Raw genomic sequence first — 17,095 nt, 5'->3', positions numbered from 1 at the left:
GCATTGAAAAGCACTTGTAGTCATCTTGTCCATCAAAATACAAATAAACAAAAGTGTCTTTTGGCAGGTATATTAAAACCGGGCAGCCTGCATGTTTTAGAAATCACCGCAAGATGGCACTGTGTTATTGATGTACAATGTGTTGACGCGCCCCATAATCCGTGCAGGCTCCAAGTTTGAATAGGCCTATCAACCTACTACAGGGTTATGAGGGGCCCTTGTAATCATAAAAGGAATTTGAGAGACACATTTGGCAGTATAGGCTAGAGGAAGACATAGCTTCTATATGGTAAAAAAAAAAGAAGAAAAAAAAAGATTTTGGTTAATACTTGTTCATAACCTGATTTAGGTTATTAATAGGCCTACCGTGTCTGACCAAAACTACATTGAAACTCCCTCATGTATGAGTTATTTTCTGATGTAGGCTATTTACAATACCCTCTGACCCGGTGAGGTACATTCAAGGGATTGTAATTGAGGGATTATCGCTTTGAAACTGTTATCCGGTGCAGACAGGTAATCCAATAGCCAGCAACCTTCCAACACACCAATAATCCGTTTCCTTTCCATTCCTCCGCGGTATGTGGGCACTCGGCGGCGTAATGTGGCCCCAAAGAAGAGAGGGATGAAATGGCGTTTATTAGAAGACACCGGGGTAAGTTACCGGGGATAGGGTCATGAAAGCAATTCAATCGAATGATCTCAGTATTGGAATTACTAACCGCTTGAACCAGTAGGGCATTCAGAGAAACCAACTTTGAAGCAATACATTTGTAGTCGTAGGATATAGGTAGAATATAATATGGAACATAGAATATAATTCGTGGAACATAGAATATAGCCTGGAACACAAGGACTACTATTTTCAAAGAGCGTGACACTGTTTATAATGAATTATGTTATTATACAAGATGTAAGAATTGTGCTAGGGGGTCAATAGGCCTACCGTTTTGCCCCAATACAATCTAAGCCTAGCCTCAACATTAAATACGTGAAAACACAATGACATATTCGGTTTTAATCCCAACTTCAGAAATGCATAATGACTGTCATTTGATTTGATTCAGAATTGAGCCACGTCGGCCTATATATAGCTGCATAATGTGAATTTTCAGGATCAGCCCAGGCAGAGGGCCCCTGAGTCATACAATCATTATTCACAGGCTCGGGCTTGCTCTTGCGTGCGGGCCTAGGCCATTGTGTGTGTGTGTGTGTGTGTGTGTGTGTGTGTGTGTGTGTGTGTGTGTGTGTGTGGTGTGTGTGCCCATTTAGGGCTATATAATAATTAAACAGTAGCTAGGCTAGGTTATATCAACCATTATCAAATCAGTGTAGTCATTATTGTAATGCTATCACACTGTTGGTTTTAATTAGACTATTTGCGCCGTTGCATTGGTTTTTGGCTCGTCCCCATTTGCAGTAAGTAAATTCATGGTGACCGGGCACATCATTTCAATTCAACATCAATTGATCATCATTGGCATTGGCCCAACGCCAATGTTTATTTACAGCAAAACATAATATGTTGGTGCCACCGTCCGTGTGTGTTCCCCCGTGTTCTCAGGAACTAAAGGGATTAGACTAGCATGGGATTCCCTGAGAGAGAACACTGCGCAGACACATTGGGAGTAAAACAATCACATCCAAACCACCGTCTCCGCTTTATTCTTGAGAGAAGAGGCAATGTTGTTTTCCTAACGCTTTAGTGAGGGAAAACTTCTATTGAACATGAGGATAACCGGTCCAAGAAAGGGAATGAATCACAATTTCTATTTATAATAAATTACATTTAGTCAGTATAAAGTGTAAACGATCCATCGTGTGACACAGCAGACACCCGGATGTTGTAATATATATATATATATATATATATATATATATATATATGAATGAATGAATGGTCTTTATTGTCATTGATATAGTACAGGTATACCAAACAACGACATTTGGGAGGGGGGGGGGGCTCCCCTGGTGCTAGGAAAGAAAAGAAAAGAAAAAAACAAGAAGGGAAAGGAGCTGGTTTACATAAATAAAGGCTATGTACACTATCCACTATACTATACTATACAAATAAAACACTGTGCTGTACTATATGCTATGCTATACCTATTCTAACATTTCCTATTCTCTGCAACCTTATGTACCCTAGGGTTGTCATATTGCACATAGTGTTATTGCACATTCATTTAAAGTGTCGCAGTTTGCAGGCTTGAAATGTACACATTTGTGCCTCAGCACTACACCTGATTTTCAATCCAGCAGCTGCCATCAATCCCTCCAGACTGTCCAGGGCCCAGAACCTAGGTCTTTGCTGTGTTCAGGGCCTGGATGGCCCTGGGGTAGAAGCTGAGCTTCAGTCTGTTTGTCCTTGCGAACATGGTCCTGTACCGCCTGTTCGAGGGCAGCCGAGCAAAGTGTTCGTACCCAGGGTGGGATGGGTCTCTGGAGATCTTGGAGGCCTTCCTATATATATATATATATATATATATATATATATATATATATATATATATATATATATATATATATTGTTGTAAACTCTAAACCATCCCATGGGGGTAATTCATCAAGTATAGTTGAATAGTTTGATTAACCCGTTTTTTTCTATATACATTTCTATATTTTTAATACGGATTTTCAATGTGGATACGAGGATGTAACAAACAGAGGAACAGTCCAAAGGTAATTCCCTGTGTGTGTGATGCGCTCAGGCTGTCACTAAACGCCGCTCGTGCTGTTGGAGGGCCGCTCCGCTCGTGCGCTCCTCTGTCGGTTTCGTCACATCGTGTTGCTCGTGCGCTCAAAGCGGTGCTTCTGTTTGATTCATTCTGAGAGCATTCATTTTAGTTTGGATTTTTTTTTTTTAAAGTGGACGTTACTTGTGTTCATTTGGAATAATCTCCTGTAATACTCCTCAGAAAAGGTACGTTTACATTCGTGATTTAATGGAAGTTTAGACGGCGATTGGACGAAGTCTTGTCGGGAGGCTGTTGCAGGCGGAATGAATGAACATGATGTAGACCACTCTGTGCAATGGTCATTGAAACATGGAGAAACTTGTAAATGTAAATGTTAACTAGTTGATCGTGTATGGAGGACTAGCCCTAAATAATGTTCTATTCGTATTCTGTAAACAGTAAAAAAATAAATACCCCCCCCCCCCCTGGAAAAACAGACAGAAATCTCTCCGTGTTTGCGTCAACAGTTGTGTCCAGTCGCGCGACAGATGTCGGATTAATTACCCAGACCACATTATAATTATTATAATGTGGATATAATGGATTTTGTAATCCACTGTTCTTCATACTTTCAATTAGCGTTACCAACAATCACCAACAATTTGTTGTTTTGCAAAATAATGTTCCACATTTTTGGAATGTAGAATTTAGAGTCTGTATTGTGCCTTGTATCAATCCCTTATCCGCTGTGTTTTTATTAGTTGTCAAGGGAATGCTGTCCTAATCATCACCGCCAGTAGCATGCAACAATAACAACAGCTCCCATCTCTCTCTGGGGACGTCATGGCCTTGCTGTTTGTTGTCCTCGAAAAGCATGTTTGATATGATGAAAACTAAATCTTTCCTCATGAAAAGGGTTGAGTTGATTACATATGTTTTACATATCAAATCACATTGTTACACGTGTTGACATTTCCCTGTAACTAAGTTGAAAATATTAAGTTGAACTGATAATTCATAATAATATACATGTTTGCTGTGATACTGCTGACTGAGTTGATGGTACTGTAGTTCTGTGAGTCCACTGTATCAAGGACAAGAGAGGGCACTGTCACTGTCCCTCTCATAGTTCACACACAGTTTGTATTGATTTTGATACTCCCTATCTCTCTCCCACTCCCGCCTCTCCCCCCTATATCTCTCCCCCCTCTCCCCCCCTCTCCCCACCCCCTCTCATCTCTCTTCCCTAGGGGCACAGTATGCCAGCAGCACCAGAGCCCCTCCCCCTGGTGACACCGCGCCGGCGCTTTGGTCAGAAAGCCCCTCCCACCAGCCGCCCTCACCCCACCCTCACCCCCTGCCCGGCATCGGCGGTCCTGGCGGTCCCCGCCCCCGTGACATCCTCTCCTGGCGCGAAGCAATCGATGCTGCCCGGTACGCTCAGGGCGACGCCCGCCCAAGCATGAGCTCCCGCCCCTCCATCCCCACGGGCCTGCCTGCTCCCGTAGGCTCGCTGTCGCAGCGGAAGAGGCAGCAGTACGCCAAGAGCAAGAAGCAGGGCAGCGCCACCAACAGCCGGCCGCCCCGGGCGCTGTTCTGTCTCACCCTCAACAACCCCATACGCAGAGCCTGCATCAGCCTGGTGGAATGGAAGTATCCTTTGCCCATGGGCCCATTCCTAGGGCCTTTATCCATACACACCTCTAGGACCTATGTTTTACCCATGGTTACCCACTCCTCGGACCTATCTTTTAGAGTCTTTTAGAGTCTCACTCCACCAGCCTCCACTGGAACATCCATTGGTCCGTTGTGTCTAAAGATGACGAATTAAAGACAATTCCATGATAAGAAGTCTGCACTCTCTAACTGCAGATAATGTTGAATTATATTTGAAAATGTTCCAGCTTTGATGTTCGTTCCTTAACTGTGTTTCCTCCCAGACCGTTTGATATCTTTATACTGCTGTCTATATTTGCCAACTGTGTGGCCTTAGCTGTTTACATCCCCTTCCCCGAGGATGACTCCAACTCCACCAACCATGACCTAGTGAGTACTGTACCCCTACTGTACCCTGACGGTATCTGTTACTGTACCCCAGCATGGTTGGGGGTGCGTTCAATCGCATTAACATTCACAAACGTTGCAAATGTTTTGTAACACTCTAATAAGACAGTGGTGTGTACTGTAAGCCTACTGCGCAGCATGGCTGTGGTGTGTTCAAGAACCTCTACATGGCAGTTTTGCATGTTGTTGTGCAACACTGTGGATTATTCTACATGTGGCTATGTGTTGTTGTTGGGTAAAAGAGGGGTTTGCTGCTGGTGGATGTGGTTGATATGACTCTACAGACATACAGTACTGTGCCCTGCATGTTTCTTCTTTTGACTTGATTTGAAATCAAACAATTGGTATGAGATTAAAGTGTAGATTCCCAGCTTTTATTTGATGGTATTTGTGTACATATTGGTTCGACCATTTAGAAATAACAACACGTTTTAGACATATTCCCCCTGTTTCAAGGCACCAATGTGTGAACGGGCACTGTGTGTAGTCTGATGAGCAGACATGGTTACTAGTGACATTATGCTGCCTATACCTGCATTGCTCCCACACTACCTGCCTTGTGATTGGCTGGTCCCATGTATGATGTCAGGAGGTATTCCCGGCATTATTTGTAGATATATCATGTTTCATTTGTTGACATGAGCGGTGTGGTGCTAGTCTGCTATGGAGATCACCTGTCCTAGAGTGTCACCATGCCTCTGTTAAACAACGTTTATTACTTTAATCAGATCCCGTTTAGCTACGGCAACTTGTGTACGAGAGCAGCATGATCGCTAGGAGGAGAGATTAGAAAACAGTGATAGTCTATTGATTCATATAACAGCAAACCTGTTGAGTAAAAAAAAAAACATGTTAGATTCAGCCATAAAGGAGCTTTTTCTATCAAGTTCTATTTGTCCTTTCAAGAGTGGTTGAACGCAACGCAACATATTCAGTTGTCCTCTGCTCTATTCGTGATTTTCAACAATGTTGAAATGTATTTAAAATGTTCAGAACATTTTGATTGGTTGGCAACTTGTTCCCAGTTTCACCAACTGATGTCACAAATGAGACAGACTGTGTCACATTTGCACAGGACTGTTGATGGATGGACAGACTCATTGTTGGGGCAGTGGGGGAGGCTGGTGGAGGTAGGAATCGAAGGATGGGCTCATTGTAATGCATGGAATGGAAAGAGGAATGATGTCAAACACATCACAATGAGTCCGTCTTCAGATTTATACCTCCACCAGCCTCCCCTGCGGGGCAGCAACACCATATCTGAGTAGACAGCCACAGAAACTGCTAAGACAGATAAGATAAGATAAGATAAGACCAAGTCTTGGACACATTACTACCACAACAGAAGAACTGCGTGTGAACTTGTCCCGCTTCAGCCAAACTCGCCCCTCAGTCCCCCAACCGTAAACAGGCAAGATGACTCTCGCTGTCCAAGTTCCTCGATCATGTCAGATCTGAGGTTGATGGAGGTTCTTCTCTGTAATTCAATTGTCTGAGAGCCATAGAAAAGTCACATTTTAAAATAGTGTGTAGAACCTCCATTCTCGTTGGCGATGTAGGAAGAATGTGAGTGACAGAAACGGAGTGGGAGTCTTAGTAATTAGTAATTGAATTGTATAGAGCTGGGATTAGGCAGCAGTTGTGGTGTTGATGAGGAATGTCAGCGAGAGATGCAACAAGAATGCTGCTATTGGTGTTGTGTGTGAGCATGTCTGTGTGTGTGTGTGTGAGTGTGTGTGTGTGTGTGTGTGTGTGTGTGTGTGTGTGTAAGCGTGTGTGTACGTGTGTGTGTAAGCGTATGTGTGTGTGTGTGTGTGTGTGTGTGTGTGTGTGTGTGTGTGTGTGTATGTATGTGAGTGAACGTATGTGTTTATGTGTGTGTGTGCGTGTGTGTATGTGAATGTATGTTTGTGTGTGTATATGTGTGTGTGTGTCCCTCTATAGTGGGTCTGATGTATGTGTAGTGCGTTGTTGAGTGAATTACACTGTCACTTGAATGATGGACATGGCACAGTTGGTACCAATCAAGCAATTTGACCTCTGAACCACACCTGAGGATCACGCACCCACACACACACACACACACACACACACACACACACACACACACACACACACACACACACACACACACACACACACACACACACACACACACTGAAACACCAGGTCAGAGAAGCCTGCGTCATAAAGCCCCAGCTGACTTGTCTGCCGTCACAATGGTATTACTGGAGGGGGTTTATCTGTGTGTGTGTGTGTGTGTGTGTGTGTGTGTGTGTGTGTGTGCGTGTGTGTGTGTGTGTGTGTGTGTGTGTGTGTGTGTGTGTGTGTGTGTGTGTGTGTGTGTGCGTGCGTGCGTGGGTTTGTGTGTGTGAGATCTTTTCTGCCTACTGCAATAATACTGTACAACTCCTCCTCCGGCTGGCTTGATCAGTGTGATCAGAGTCAGGCTGGGGGATGTTAAATCATACTGGACTGTTCTTACTGTATATACTGTTCAATAATGTTCAGATGTCTATTTTCTTTTCTTTTCTTCTATTACTCTATTGTCACTTTATTTTGTTGCAGTTGTAGGGTTAGGGTTACCCTCCAGGATCAATAAAGTATCTGTCTATCTATCTATCTATCTATCTATCTATCTATCTATCTATCTATCTATCTATCTATCTATCTATCTATCTATCTATCGATCGATCGTAGTGACAGGTCAGCTGTATGCTATGTCACTCAGTAGCATGAATGAAATTAGAACCTCCGGGTGTGAGTGTGTGTGTGTGTGTGTGTAAATGGACTGCACTTATATAGCGCCTTATTCCAAAGCACTTTACAAGCGCTTTGTGTGTGATAACTCCATGCCATTACCCCAACAAAACACACCCTTTCTACTGTCCCCTGTTTGTAAAGCACCCAGTATTATGTGAAAGGTCCCAGACCCATCTGCCTGTTCATGGAGCCTTCTGCTGCCCTGTCCCCTCAGGTGTAAATCCTCACTGTAGCACTGCCACAATCAGCACAAGTGAAGGGATGAAGCATGAATGAGTCTGTGTGTCTTAAGGAGGATTCTGCGTGTCCTGCTGTGTGATGGTCACTTAAGAGGCCTGAGGTGTGTGTGTGTGTGTGTGTACAGTATGTGTCATCAGCATGGGTGCTCACGTCGGTTACAATCTGTGTCATTTGTGTCAGTATTTTTGTTAATGTCGTGTGTGTATATATGCGTGTGTGTGTGTGTGTATACGAGCATGTGCGTGCATGTATGTCTGTATACACGTGTGTGTGTGTGTGTGTGTGTGTGTGTGTGTGTGTGTAAGGATAGGTTGGAGGATTAAGCTGCTGAGGATTAGTAGTCAGTATATAGATATACTACTACGACTTAGACTCCCACACATTTGAAGTTGTAGTAAACCACTATCTAATTGAGACTTGTTGAGACCAGTCGTTCCTAGTTCAGACAGTCTGGGGAAAACCCTTGGCAGAAAGTAGCTACAAAGGCCCAATCCCATTTCCCATTTTTACCCCTACCCCTAATTTTCGAGTGCCACTCGCTTTTCGGTTTGCCTCTTGGAACAGAGTTACAGAGGGTTGTGGTTGAAATCTTCCTCTATGAAATGGGACAAGACCCTTCAAGACCCTGATATGTGATACGTCATCAGTAGTATCATAGAAAAGCATGGACGCCTGCGAGTCATTCACAACTTATAAGTTTCACGCTATTGGTCGATCAAACAAGTCACCAAATAAAAAAGAACAATGCTTAATTACCAGGCCAGTTCATGACAGAATAGTGGTGCTCTGTAGGCTTGCAACCCGTGCTCATACCCTGCCAGTCTGCATTGATATTAGAGGAGCAGTAACAAGAGCAACAACTTCGCTGCTGGACTTTAGTTACATTTTAGGCGTCATTATGCCATCAAAGGGGAGAAATACAACATGGAGATAATATGTCAAAGTGCATGACTGTCTTGCACTGACTGTCAGACATCAGCATACTAGCGATTTTTAAATGCTGTTTGTTTTAAAGAAAAGGTCTATAATACATTGAGATGACATTCAAGTAAGTGAATCATCGATACATCAGTCATCATGAGTCTGTCTTGTTTAACACCACTGATATGATGAGGACGGTCGATACTGCAGCCATCGCCAGGACAAGGAGAGAAGAAAACTATTATGAAAACTATTATGATGTGTTGTGTCTTACTCTGTTTTTACTTCCGATTTCCTTCCATATTCTTTGATGTTGCAAGCTAGCATACAGCAGGCAACAACTCTCTGCAACACATTCCTAACTGGTCGCAAAAGACACATAAGAACAACCAACCCTCTGCAGACATGTGGGTGGCTCCATCCCAGGTTCAATCCAAACCAGATCGGCTAATCTAAAATCTCCTCAGGAGGCGTGAGAACAACCTGATTTGGAGGTATGGCTACATCAGACTAACCACTATCTAATCCCCAAATATTTATATCCTATGATTGTTGAGATGTAAGCCAGAGGGGGGTTTGTGTTTAATGTTGATGTTTCTAGATGGGTTGTGAAGTGGTTTTGGACTCCTCCCATTCAGAGTCTGGAGGACATTGTGTTCATGTTGTTGATGAAAGACACAAAGCTATTCTAGTGTTTTTAATCTGGCCTCCGTGTTAGGGGCTGAATCTACTGTATTTAGGAGATATTCAGCGGCTTGTAGAGCGTGTGTGTGTGTGTGTGTGTGTGTGTGTGTGTCAGGGAGAGAGAGAGACTGAGAGAGAGATAGAGTGTGTGTGTGTTTGGTTATTCATTAGTGCGTATGTGTGATATAAAAGCATAATAGTGTAGAATGGTGTTGCCTGGACACAAGGTAGTTTAAGAGCATGTGTGTGCGTGCGTGTGTGAGGGTATGTCTGTGTGTGTGTACGTGTGTACGTGTTGTTCCCAGAAGAAATGTCAGGTTGTGTCTTTCTCTCTGCTAGGGATTAAAGGTTTAGCTAGAGAGGAGGGGAAATGAGTCAAGCTAAGCAGCACTCTGACCATGGAACACGTGTGTGTGTGTGTGTGTGTGTGTGTGTGTGTGTGTGTGTGTGTGTGTTTGTGTATGTGTGTGTGTGCGTGCGTGTGCATGAGAGCAAGAGAAAAAGAAAGATAGGGACAGATTGTGAACATCTACAGTATCTTTATTTCAACCAGAGTATCAACACAGTTCACCCTTCCTATCCCTACCACAGTCTAGAGAGGTTACTGCTGCTCTCCTACACTGTACTCCAGGCCCCTGGCCCCATGGTGTTCTAATGGGAGCTATGTGGAGAGAGCGTCGAGGAGATGTACATTGATTATATTGGGCAGACAGGCAGGCAGGAAGGCAGACAGACAGACAGACAGACATGCAGGCAGGCAGGCAGACAGACAGACAGACCGACCGACCGTCGGGCGGGCGGGCGGGCAGGCAGACAGACAGGCAGACAGCAGACAGCAGGCAGGCAGACAGGCAGACAGGCAGACAGGCAGACAGGCAGACAGACAAGGCTGTGGAGATTGGAAGAGAATGCAATGTGTAAGTCAATGATGTGTAATTGAAAATCCCCTTTTTGACCCTTGACATCCTTGCTGTAGGAGAGGAGAGGAGAGGAGTGGAAACAATGTGTGAAAAACACACTTAATGCTCTTTAATTCTCCTCCTGTTTTCCACTGGATTAACCCCACATGGTGTTCACGCAGGGAGTGTGTGTGTGTGTTTGCAGCAGTTTCCTTCCCCAGGTGTACAGAGTGTGTGTTTAGTCAGGGACAATAGTCAACAGCTTCTTGTCATGCGTGTAGCAAAGACATTTAACTCTGTGCTAACAGCAGTATACTAAGTGTCAACAGCAGTATACTTCACATGTGTGTGCTGCGTGTAACATGTTTGGTCCTCTGAAATGTCAACAGAGAGACTGCAGCAGTGTGTTCAGACCCATTAGTGGTGCCTGTGTGTGTGTGTGTGTGTGTGTGTGTGTGTGTGTGTGTGTGTGTGTGTGTGTGTGCGTGCGCGTGTGTGCTCTATTTCCTGCAGTAGTGTGTTCAGACCCATTAGTGGTGCCTGTGTGTGTGTGTGTGTGTGTGTGTGTGTGTGTGTGTGTGTATGCGTGTTTCTTCTTCTTCTTCTTCTCCTGCTCCTTCTTTTTCTTTGTTTTCTTTTTTTAAGAGTGAATTGGAGGTATGGGGTGACAGTGCTGATCAACACATCTATGTGGTCAAGATGTGGTCAGCTTCAGTGCCTTTGTGGAAACGTTCTTTAACCATGCTCTGGGTTGGGAATGGCTGTGGTTCTACTTTAGTCATCCTACGGTCAACGTGACCGTGTATGGGCACAGCTGTTGTGGTTCTGTTGTGGTTATGCTGTGGTTTGGAGTTGGAGTGTCTGGTGAGGTCAGTGTTGTTGTTCTCATTATAATCCCCCGTGAGAGGGATGTTGATGACGATGACAATGATGATGATGATGATGATGATGACGACGATGGCGATGAGGGTGTGTAAACACAGTATTGTAACTGCTTCGTAGGACAGTGAAGATTACTGCAGCGACCAGTGATCTCATAGACCAGATGTCTGATGATGACACACACTGCTAAATCATCCTGGCCCCACTCTGGGAGAAAACCCTCCCGGCGTCAGTAATCTATCTCTCCCTCTCTATCTGCACCTGGTGGGAATCACTGGAGTAGCTTTTAGGCCCGAGAAACAAAACCTTATTTTTTCATTCTCCAAAATGGCGGTGTGTTTACAAATGCTTTGTAGGCGTAATACTGTATCTGTGCACATCCCAAGACACTTTACAGGTTCTGGAGTCACGTGGTATACATTTATAAACGTTTTGATTTTCCCTCCCCTCTCTGCCCCTATCACTGAGCCCATCCTCAACCCTACCCCAGCAACACCCCTACCCATGGAGCCCCAGCCCCACCCCTACACCTGGCCATGGAGACCCAACCCAGCTCACATACCCTGCTGACTTTAGCCCATGACTGGCCCTTGGGTCTGATCTGGGGGGTTAAACAGCACAATATGAGACTTAAATAGAAAAGGGGCTTTACCCCCCTAAGCCTTGCAGGGCCGTCGGGGGGGCAGGTCCCTGATCTGGTGGTACAGCCTGTCGCCTTGGCAACGCGACCTGTTGGCACACGCAGACCCAGACCCAGACCCTGACCCAGGCCCAGACCCAGACATTGGTCAGAGTTGTTTGATATCATTCCTTATTCCCTTCCATGCATTACAATGAGCCCCTCCTCCGATGTCTACTTCCACCAGCCTTCCCAGCTACTTAATGTACAGTAGGGTTGTCCTGTACAGTATTTCCTCTCCAGTTTTAAGTGGCCAACATGATGATGTGAAGCTTGTTGTGTACACTGTACACTGTATAGCTGTCCTCTACTGTATAGCTGTCCTCTACTGTGTAGGTACTCCTTCTTCGTCAAAAACGCAGGAGTGTTTTAGTGTGTTTCAATACAACAAGGTATGTGAAAGAGCAGAGAGAGAGAGAGTTTGTATGTGTACTCTTTGTTCTCTTAGTTTATATTCATTTTCTGCCTCCTTCTCCTCATCTTACATAAAGCTCCCTGCTACCGTGACAACTGTGGCCATGGAGACTTGAGGGTGTCTGGGAGGGGGGGAGGAAGGAAGGAAGAGGCTCTTCCACCAGGAAGAGAAGAGAGGAGAGGAAAGATGCAGCTGCTCTCTGTCTCTCTATCTCTGCTGCCCACTCTCTCCTCTCTCTCCCTGGTCCATAACTACATAAACTATAACCTCTCTGTGTGTGTGTGTGTGTGTGTGTGTGTGTGTGCGTGTGTATGTGTTTGTGTGTGTGTGTGCTTGTTGCTCCATCTGCTGCCCACTCACTCCACACAGTCCAATACACAATGTAGCGTCCACTGTGTGTGTGTGTGTGTGTGTGTCTGTGTGTGTGTGTGTGTGTGTGCGTGTGTGTGCGTGTGTGCGTGTGTGTGTGTGTGTGTGTGTGTGCGTGTGTGTGTGTGTGTGTGTGTGTGAGTGTGTACAGTATATGAGTGTGTGTACAGTGTGTGTGTGTGTGTGTGTGTGTGTGTGTGTGTGTGTGTGCGCACGTGCCTGTGTGTGTGTGTATGAGTGTCTATCTGTCAGATCGCTACCTTTCAAAGGTTTTAAATGGCTGCTGGTATTCTGCCAACACCAGCTATGATTTATTTAAGTTTAATTTAATTGATATAATAATTGATTTGTTTAGTATCTGTGTTGATTTTTCTGGATAGTGAATCCAGGGCTAAAAAAAGGCTCATTGCAATGCATGGAATGGAATGAGGAATAGTATCAAATAAGTGTGAGCTTCACTTTAGATCACTACAGCTCTGACCTACCACTGTCCTGTTCTAGAACCTTCCCAAACCAATCACAACGTCAGCCACAATAGACAGGCGACCAATTAGATATGACTTAACCAAGCCATTTATAACAGTATGACATCACCGATCCTGTCACAATATGATGTAATCACGCTGTTCATCGTTAGTCATGACAATAACCAATCCAGTTATTCACTATAATGGACCCACATAAATATGAAAACACGCATACTAGGTATATAACATACTGTAGGCTCCAGAAACACAGCCATAGGATGGCCATTTTGATCAGGATATTACAGTGTAGTGTATCATATGGCCACTCACAGCTCCAACACGGTGATCAAGTCCGCCGCGGACACAACAGTGATTGGCCTGATCACCAACGGCGACGAAACAGCCTACAGAAGTGAGGTCAACCACATGGCTCAGTACAGCCAGGTCAATAATCTTGTTTTCAACGCCGACAAGACCAAGGAGCTGGTGGTGGACTTCAGGATGAAGAGGCACAAGACCCCATCACCATCAACAAATCTGCTGTGGAGAGGGTCAACAGCATCAGGTTCCTGGGGTTCCACCAACGACCTCATCTGGGATGAACACACCAACCAGGTGGTGAAAAAAGCACAACGTCGCCTCTTCCATTTCAGGCGGCTAAAAAGGCTCGTCTTAGGGCCTAAGATCCTAGGGGCCTTCTTCAGACACACAACTGAGAACATCCTGACGGGATGCATCACTGCCTGGTACGGGAACTGCACTGCCCAAAACCCCAAAGCGCTGCAAAGGGTAGTACGGACAGTTGAGAAGATCAGCAGATGTGAGCTTACCTCCATCCACGACACCTACAAGGACCGGTGTGTCAGAAAGGCCCTCAGGATTATTAGGGATCCCAGCCACCCCAATCAGAAACTGTTCGAGCTATTGCAGTCAAAGAAATGTACTACTTGTATACCATTGAACTCATTTACTACCATACTGTATTGTATTATATTGCATTTCATATCATCGTACTCTGCACAGCATTTTTTGCACTATTGAAGCCACTCTATAATCCATCACTTTATTACTTCATCAGTGTATGGTTACTTTTTTACTTACTGACGTTACTTATTATTATTGTGTTTTTTTGTATCTGAATGCTGCAATGTCAATGTTGAGGAATCAAAGCCAAATCATGTTACTCTTGTGTACTTGTACAGTAAGATGTAATACATTCTAATTCTGATTCTGATTCTGATATCTGCGAAGGAACCATTGGGTTTTTACTGTACAGACATATGGGTCCTTTAATTCAGTTTTTGTCCCATGTGAAACAGAAGCCCATTCAGACCTGCATCTACAACCCATTTGGAGCCTGTGTATCTCTCTTCTCCCTTCTTTCTCCTTTGCTTCTCATCTGAATGGAATATAATCTGAGTTAACGCAGGGATGGATGAGTCCTGATCTGTTCTGATAAGGGGGTAGGCGTAGCCTTGATAAAGCCTATCCATTAACGAAGCAGCTTCACAAATGTTGAGAGATTAGAGTTGGACTGTGTTCGGTCAGAATATCACTCAGTTCTCTCTCTCATCTCACTGCTCTGTATGAATCCATCTGAGTTGATATTGTTCGTCAGGTGTACTATCTCTGATATATCTGTACTTCACAGGACAGACAGAGTTGATGATATCACTAGGCAGGAGTACTATATTGTGTTGGTCCCGATGGAGGCTGTGTGTGTCTCTCTTCTGGCCCAGTTTCTCTGGCGGTTGGTACAAGGCAGTGCTTTGATGCTGAAATGATTGGTCTATGTTTGGTTGTCGTTAGTGCTTTTTCTGAGATTCTGGACGGCTGATTACCATGTTGACCCTGGTTGTACTCTCTATTCTCTCTCTCGTTCTCTCTCCCTTGCTCCCTCGTTCTTTCTTGCTCACTCTCTCACTCTCTCTCTCTCCCTCCCCCCACACACACTCTCTGTCTCTGGTTCTCTCTCTGTTTTCTCTCTCTCTCTCTCTCTCTCTTGTTTTCTGAGGTCAATTGAAATCCTAAATCCTGTTCAGGGGTTAGTGTTGTGTCATGTGATTGGTGGAACAGCCAGGGGGCATCCTAGGCCATGTTTACTGAACTTCTACGATTGGGCGGTAGGGCAGTCAGGTGATGCTGGGAGGAACATCTGCCGGTAGGAAGGAAGGAGGCGTGACTCTCGCTTGAAGTCTCAAACTCCCCTTTTATTATTCTGTTTAGATAAAAAATGTCAGCCATCAAAGACAGAACCAGACAATCTGTTGAACATTTGCTTTCTTCCAGAGGATCTAATATCTAATATCTAATATATAATAAGAAGAGTCTTATCTAGACAGTTGAAGAGTTGAGATGTAGGAAATTCTGGATGCAAAGACTGACCACCCATGTGATCAAAAAGAAGCTACACAGTGTTTGTTTCCAATGACATTGTCTATAAACACTGGAGTAAAACAAGCTTATATTTTAGGCATAAAATGAATGGCATATTAAAGGCATATATTAATAGCATATATCAATCTGTGACAGTGAAAGGGGTAACAAGTTGGCAACCAATCCAAATGTTCTGACTTTTCAGACTTTTTGATCTGACAGATTCACCAATCACAGACTGCCCCGTTAAAGGTGACCTGTGGTTCTCTCCCCTCAAGGCTGCAGGCTAGCTATTCTCCACAGAAGAAGAAGTGGGACACACAGATATCCCATCAGCCCCGGCTCGTTGGGTTATTGTTTATAGATTATAGCTCATATAGATGCTCTGAATGCTTTCACACTGTGCAGCTCTGTCACCCCTTCTCTCTTTCTCTCTCTCTCGTTCTCTCTCTTTCTCTTTCTCTCTCTCTCTTTCTCTCTCTCTCTCTTTCTCTCTCTCTCTTGTTTGACTGGGGAGAAGCTGGTCCTCATTCCATTTCATACATTACAATATCCAATTTCTTCTCGTAGTGGTAATGGTGGCTGTGTGTGGCTCCATTGTTCTGTGCAGTCGCTCTCCTCTGGCTGTGTTCTGCTGTCAGTTGCAGGACACTGTCCACCATTCTGGCTCGCATTGATCTCATTAGGTCAATCTGTACTGAACTAACAGGGCCTGATGCTAATTAGCTGCAGCATGGCCAGATACTGGAATACATCAGGGCTGTAGAGTCACACACACACACACACATACACACACACATACACACACACACACACACACACACACACACACACCTCACTCACTCTCTGTTCCTCCCTGGTACATCTCTATCTGCCTCTCTTTCCCCACTCAATCTCTTCTCAACGATCTAAGCATTATTCTATGTCAGTTTGATTTGATTGTCACAGTGAATAAGTATCTCATTGACTTCACATAGCCATCATGTGAGAGAGTGCCTCTGCCAGTGTAACATCATCACTAGGCCCTGACACAGACAGAGAGCATTCTGGAGCATACTGGTACCATGTGACCCCATGGGGGTGGGGCATGTGTATGTCTGTGTGTGTGTGTGTGTGTGTGTGTGTGTGTGTGTGTGTGTGTGTGTGTACCAGCAATGGTATCACAGCTCCCTGATGATCTATTAGGCTGGTCATGTGTGATGATGCCCATCAAATCCAACTTGGCCCATAGATCGATCTTACACAGAGAGAGAGAGAGAGAGAGAGAGAGAGAGAGAGAGAGAGAGAGAGAGAGAGAGAGAGAGAGAGAGAGAGAGAGAGAGAGAGAGAGAGAGAGAGAGAGAGAGAGAGAGAGAGAGAGAGAGAGAGAGAGAGAGAGAGAGAGAGAGAGAGAGAGAGAGAGAGAGAGAGAGAGAGAGAGAGAGAGAGAGAGAGAGAGAGAGAGAGAGAGAGAGAGAGAGAGAGAGAGAGAGAGAGAGAGAGAGAGAGAGAGAGAGAGAATGAGAGAGAGAGAATGAGAGAGAGAGAGCGAAACTTGTATCTCTGCTCAGCACCTCTTTTTTCTCTCTTTAGCTGTCAGCTGCTTTGTTTTCATGTAGGAATTACTTATTACTCAATACAACTTTGTATAGTTTTGATGATTATTATAGAGACAGTTT

The 17,095-nt window shown here is 44.6% G+C and overlaps 1 protein-coding gene across 1 annotated transcript in view; it reads left to right on the top strand.

Moving 5' to 3' along the window:
- Positions 1-3,933: 3,933 nt before the first annotated feature.
- Positions 3,934-17,095, top strand: part of cacna1db (calcium channel, voltage-dependent, L type, alpha 1D subunit, b) — a gene marked incomplete at its 3' end in the record, with an annotated part of 69,461 nt that continues 56,299 nt past the window's right edge. Inside the window, exons 1-2 of the mRNA XM_080534618.1 lie at positions 3,934-4,331; positions 4,619-4,724. Coding sequence (XP_080390744.1) covers positions 4,141-4,331; positions 4,619-4,724 — 297 coding nt within the window. The 5' untranslated portion in view covers positions 3,934-4,140. The remainder of the gene's footprint in view (positions 4,332-4,618; positions 4,725-17,095) is intronic.

This window comes from Nansenia antarctica (genome assembly GCF_963989245.1).
Source record: "Nansenia antarctica genome assembly, chromosome: 6".
Lineage (NCBI taxonomy): Eukaryota > Metazoa > Chordata > Actinopteri > Argentiniformes > Microstomatidae > Nansenia > Nansenia antarctica.
The sequence above is the reverse complement of the archived record's forward strand: the minus strand, read 5'-3'. Positions and strand labels throughout refer to the sequence as shown.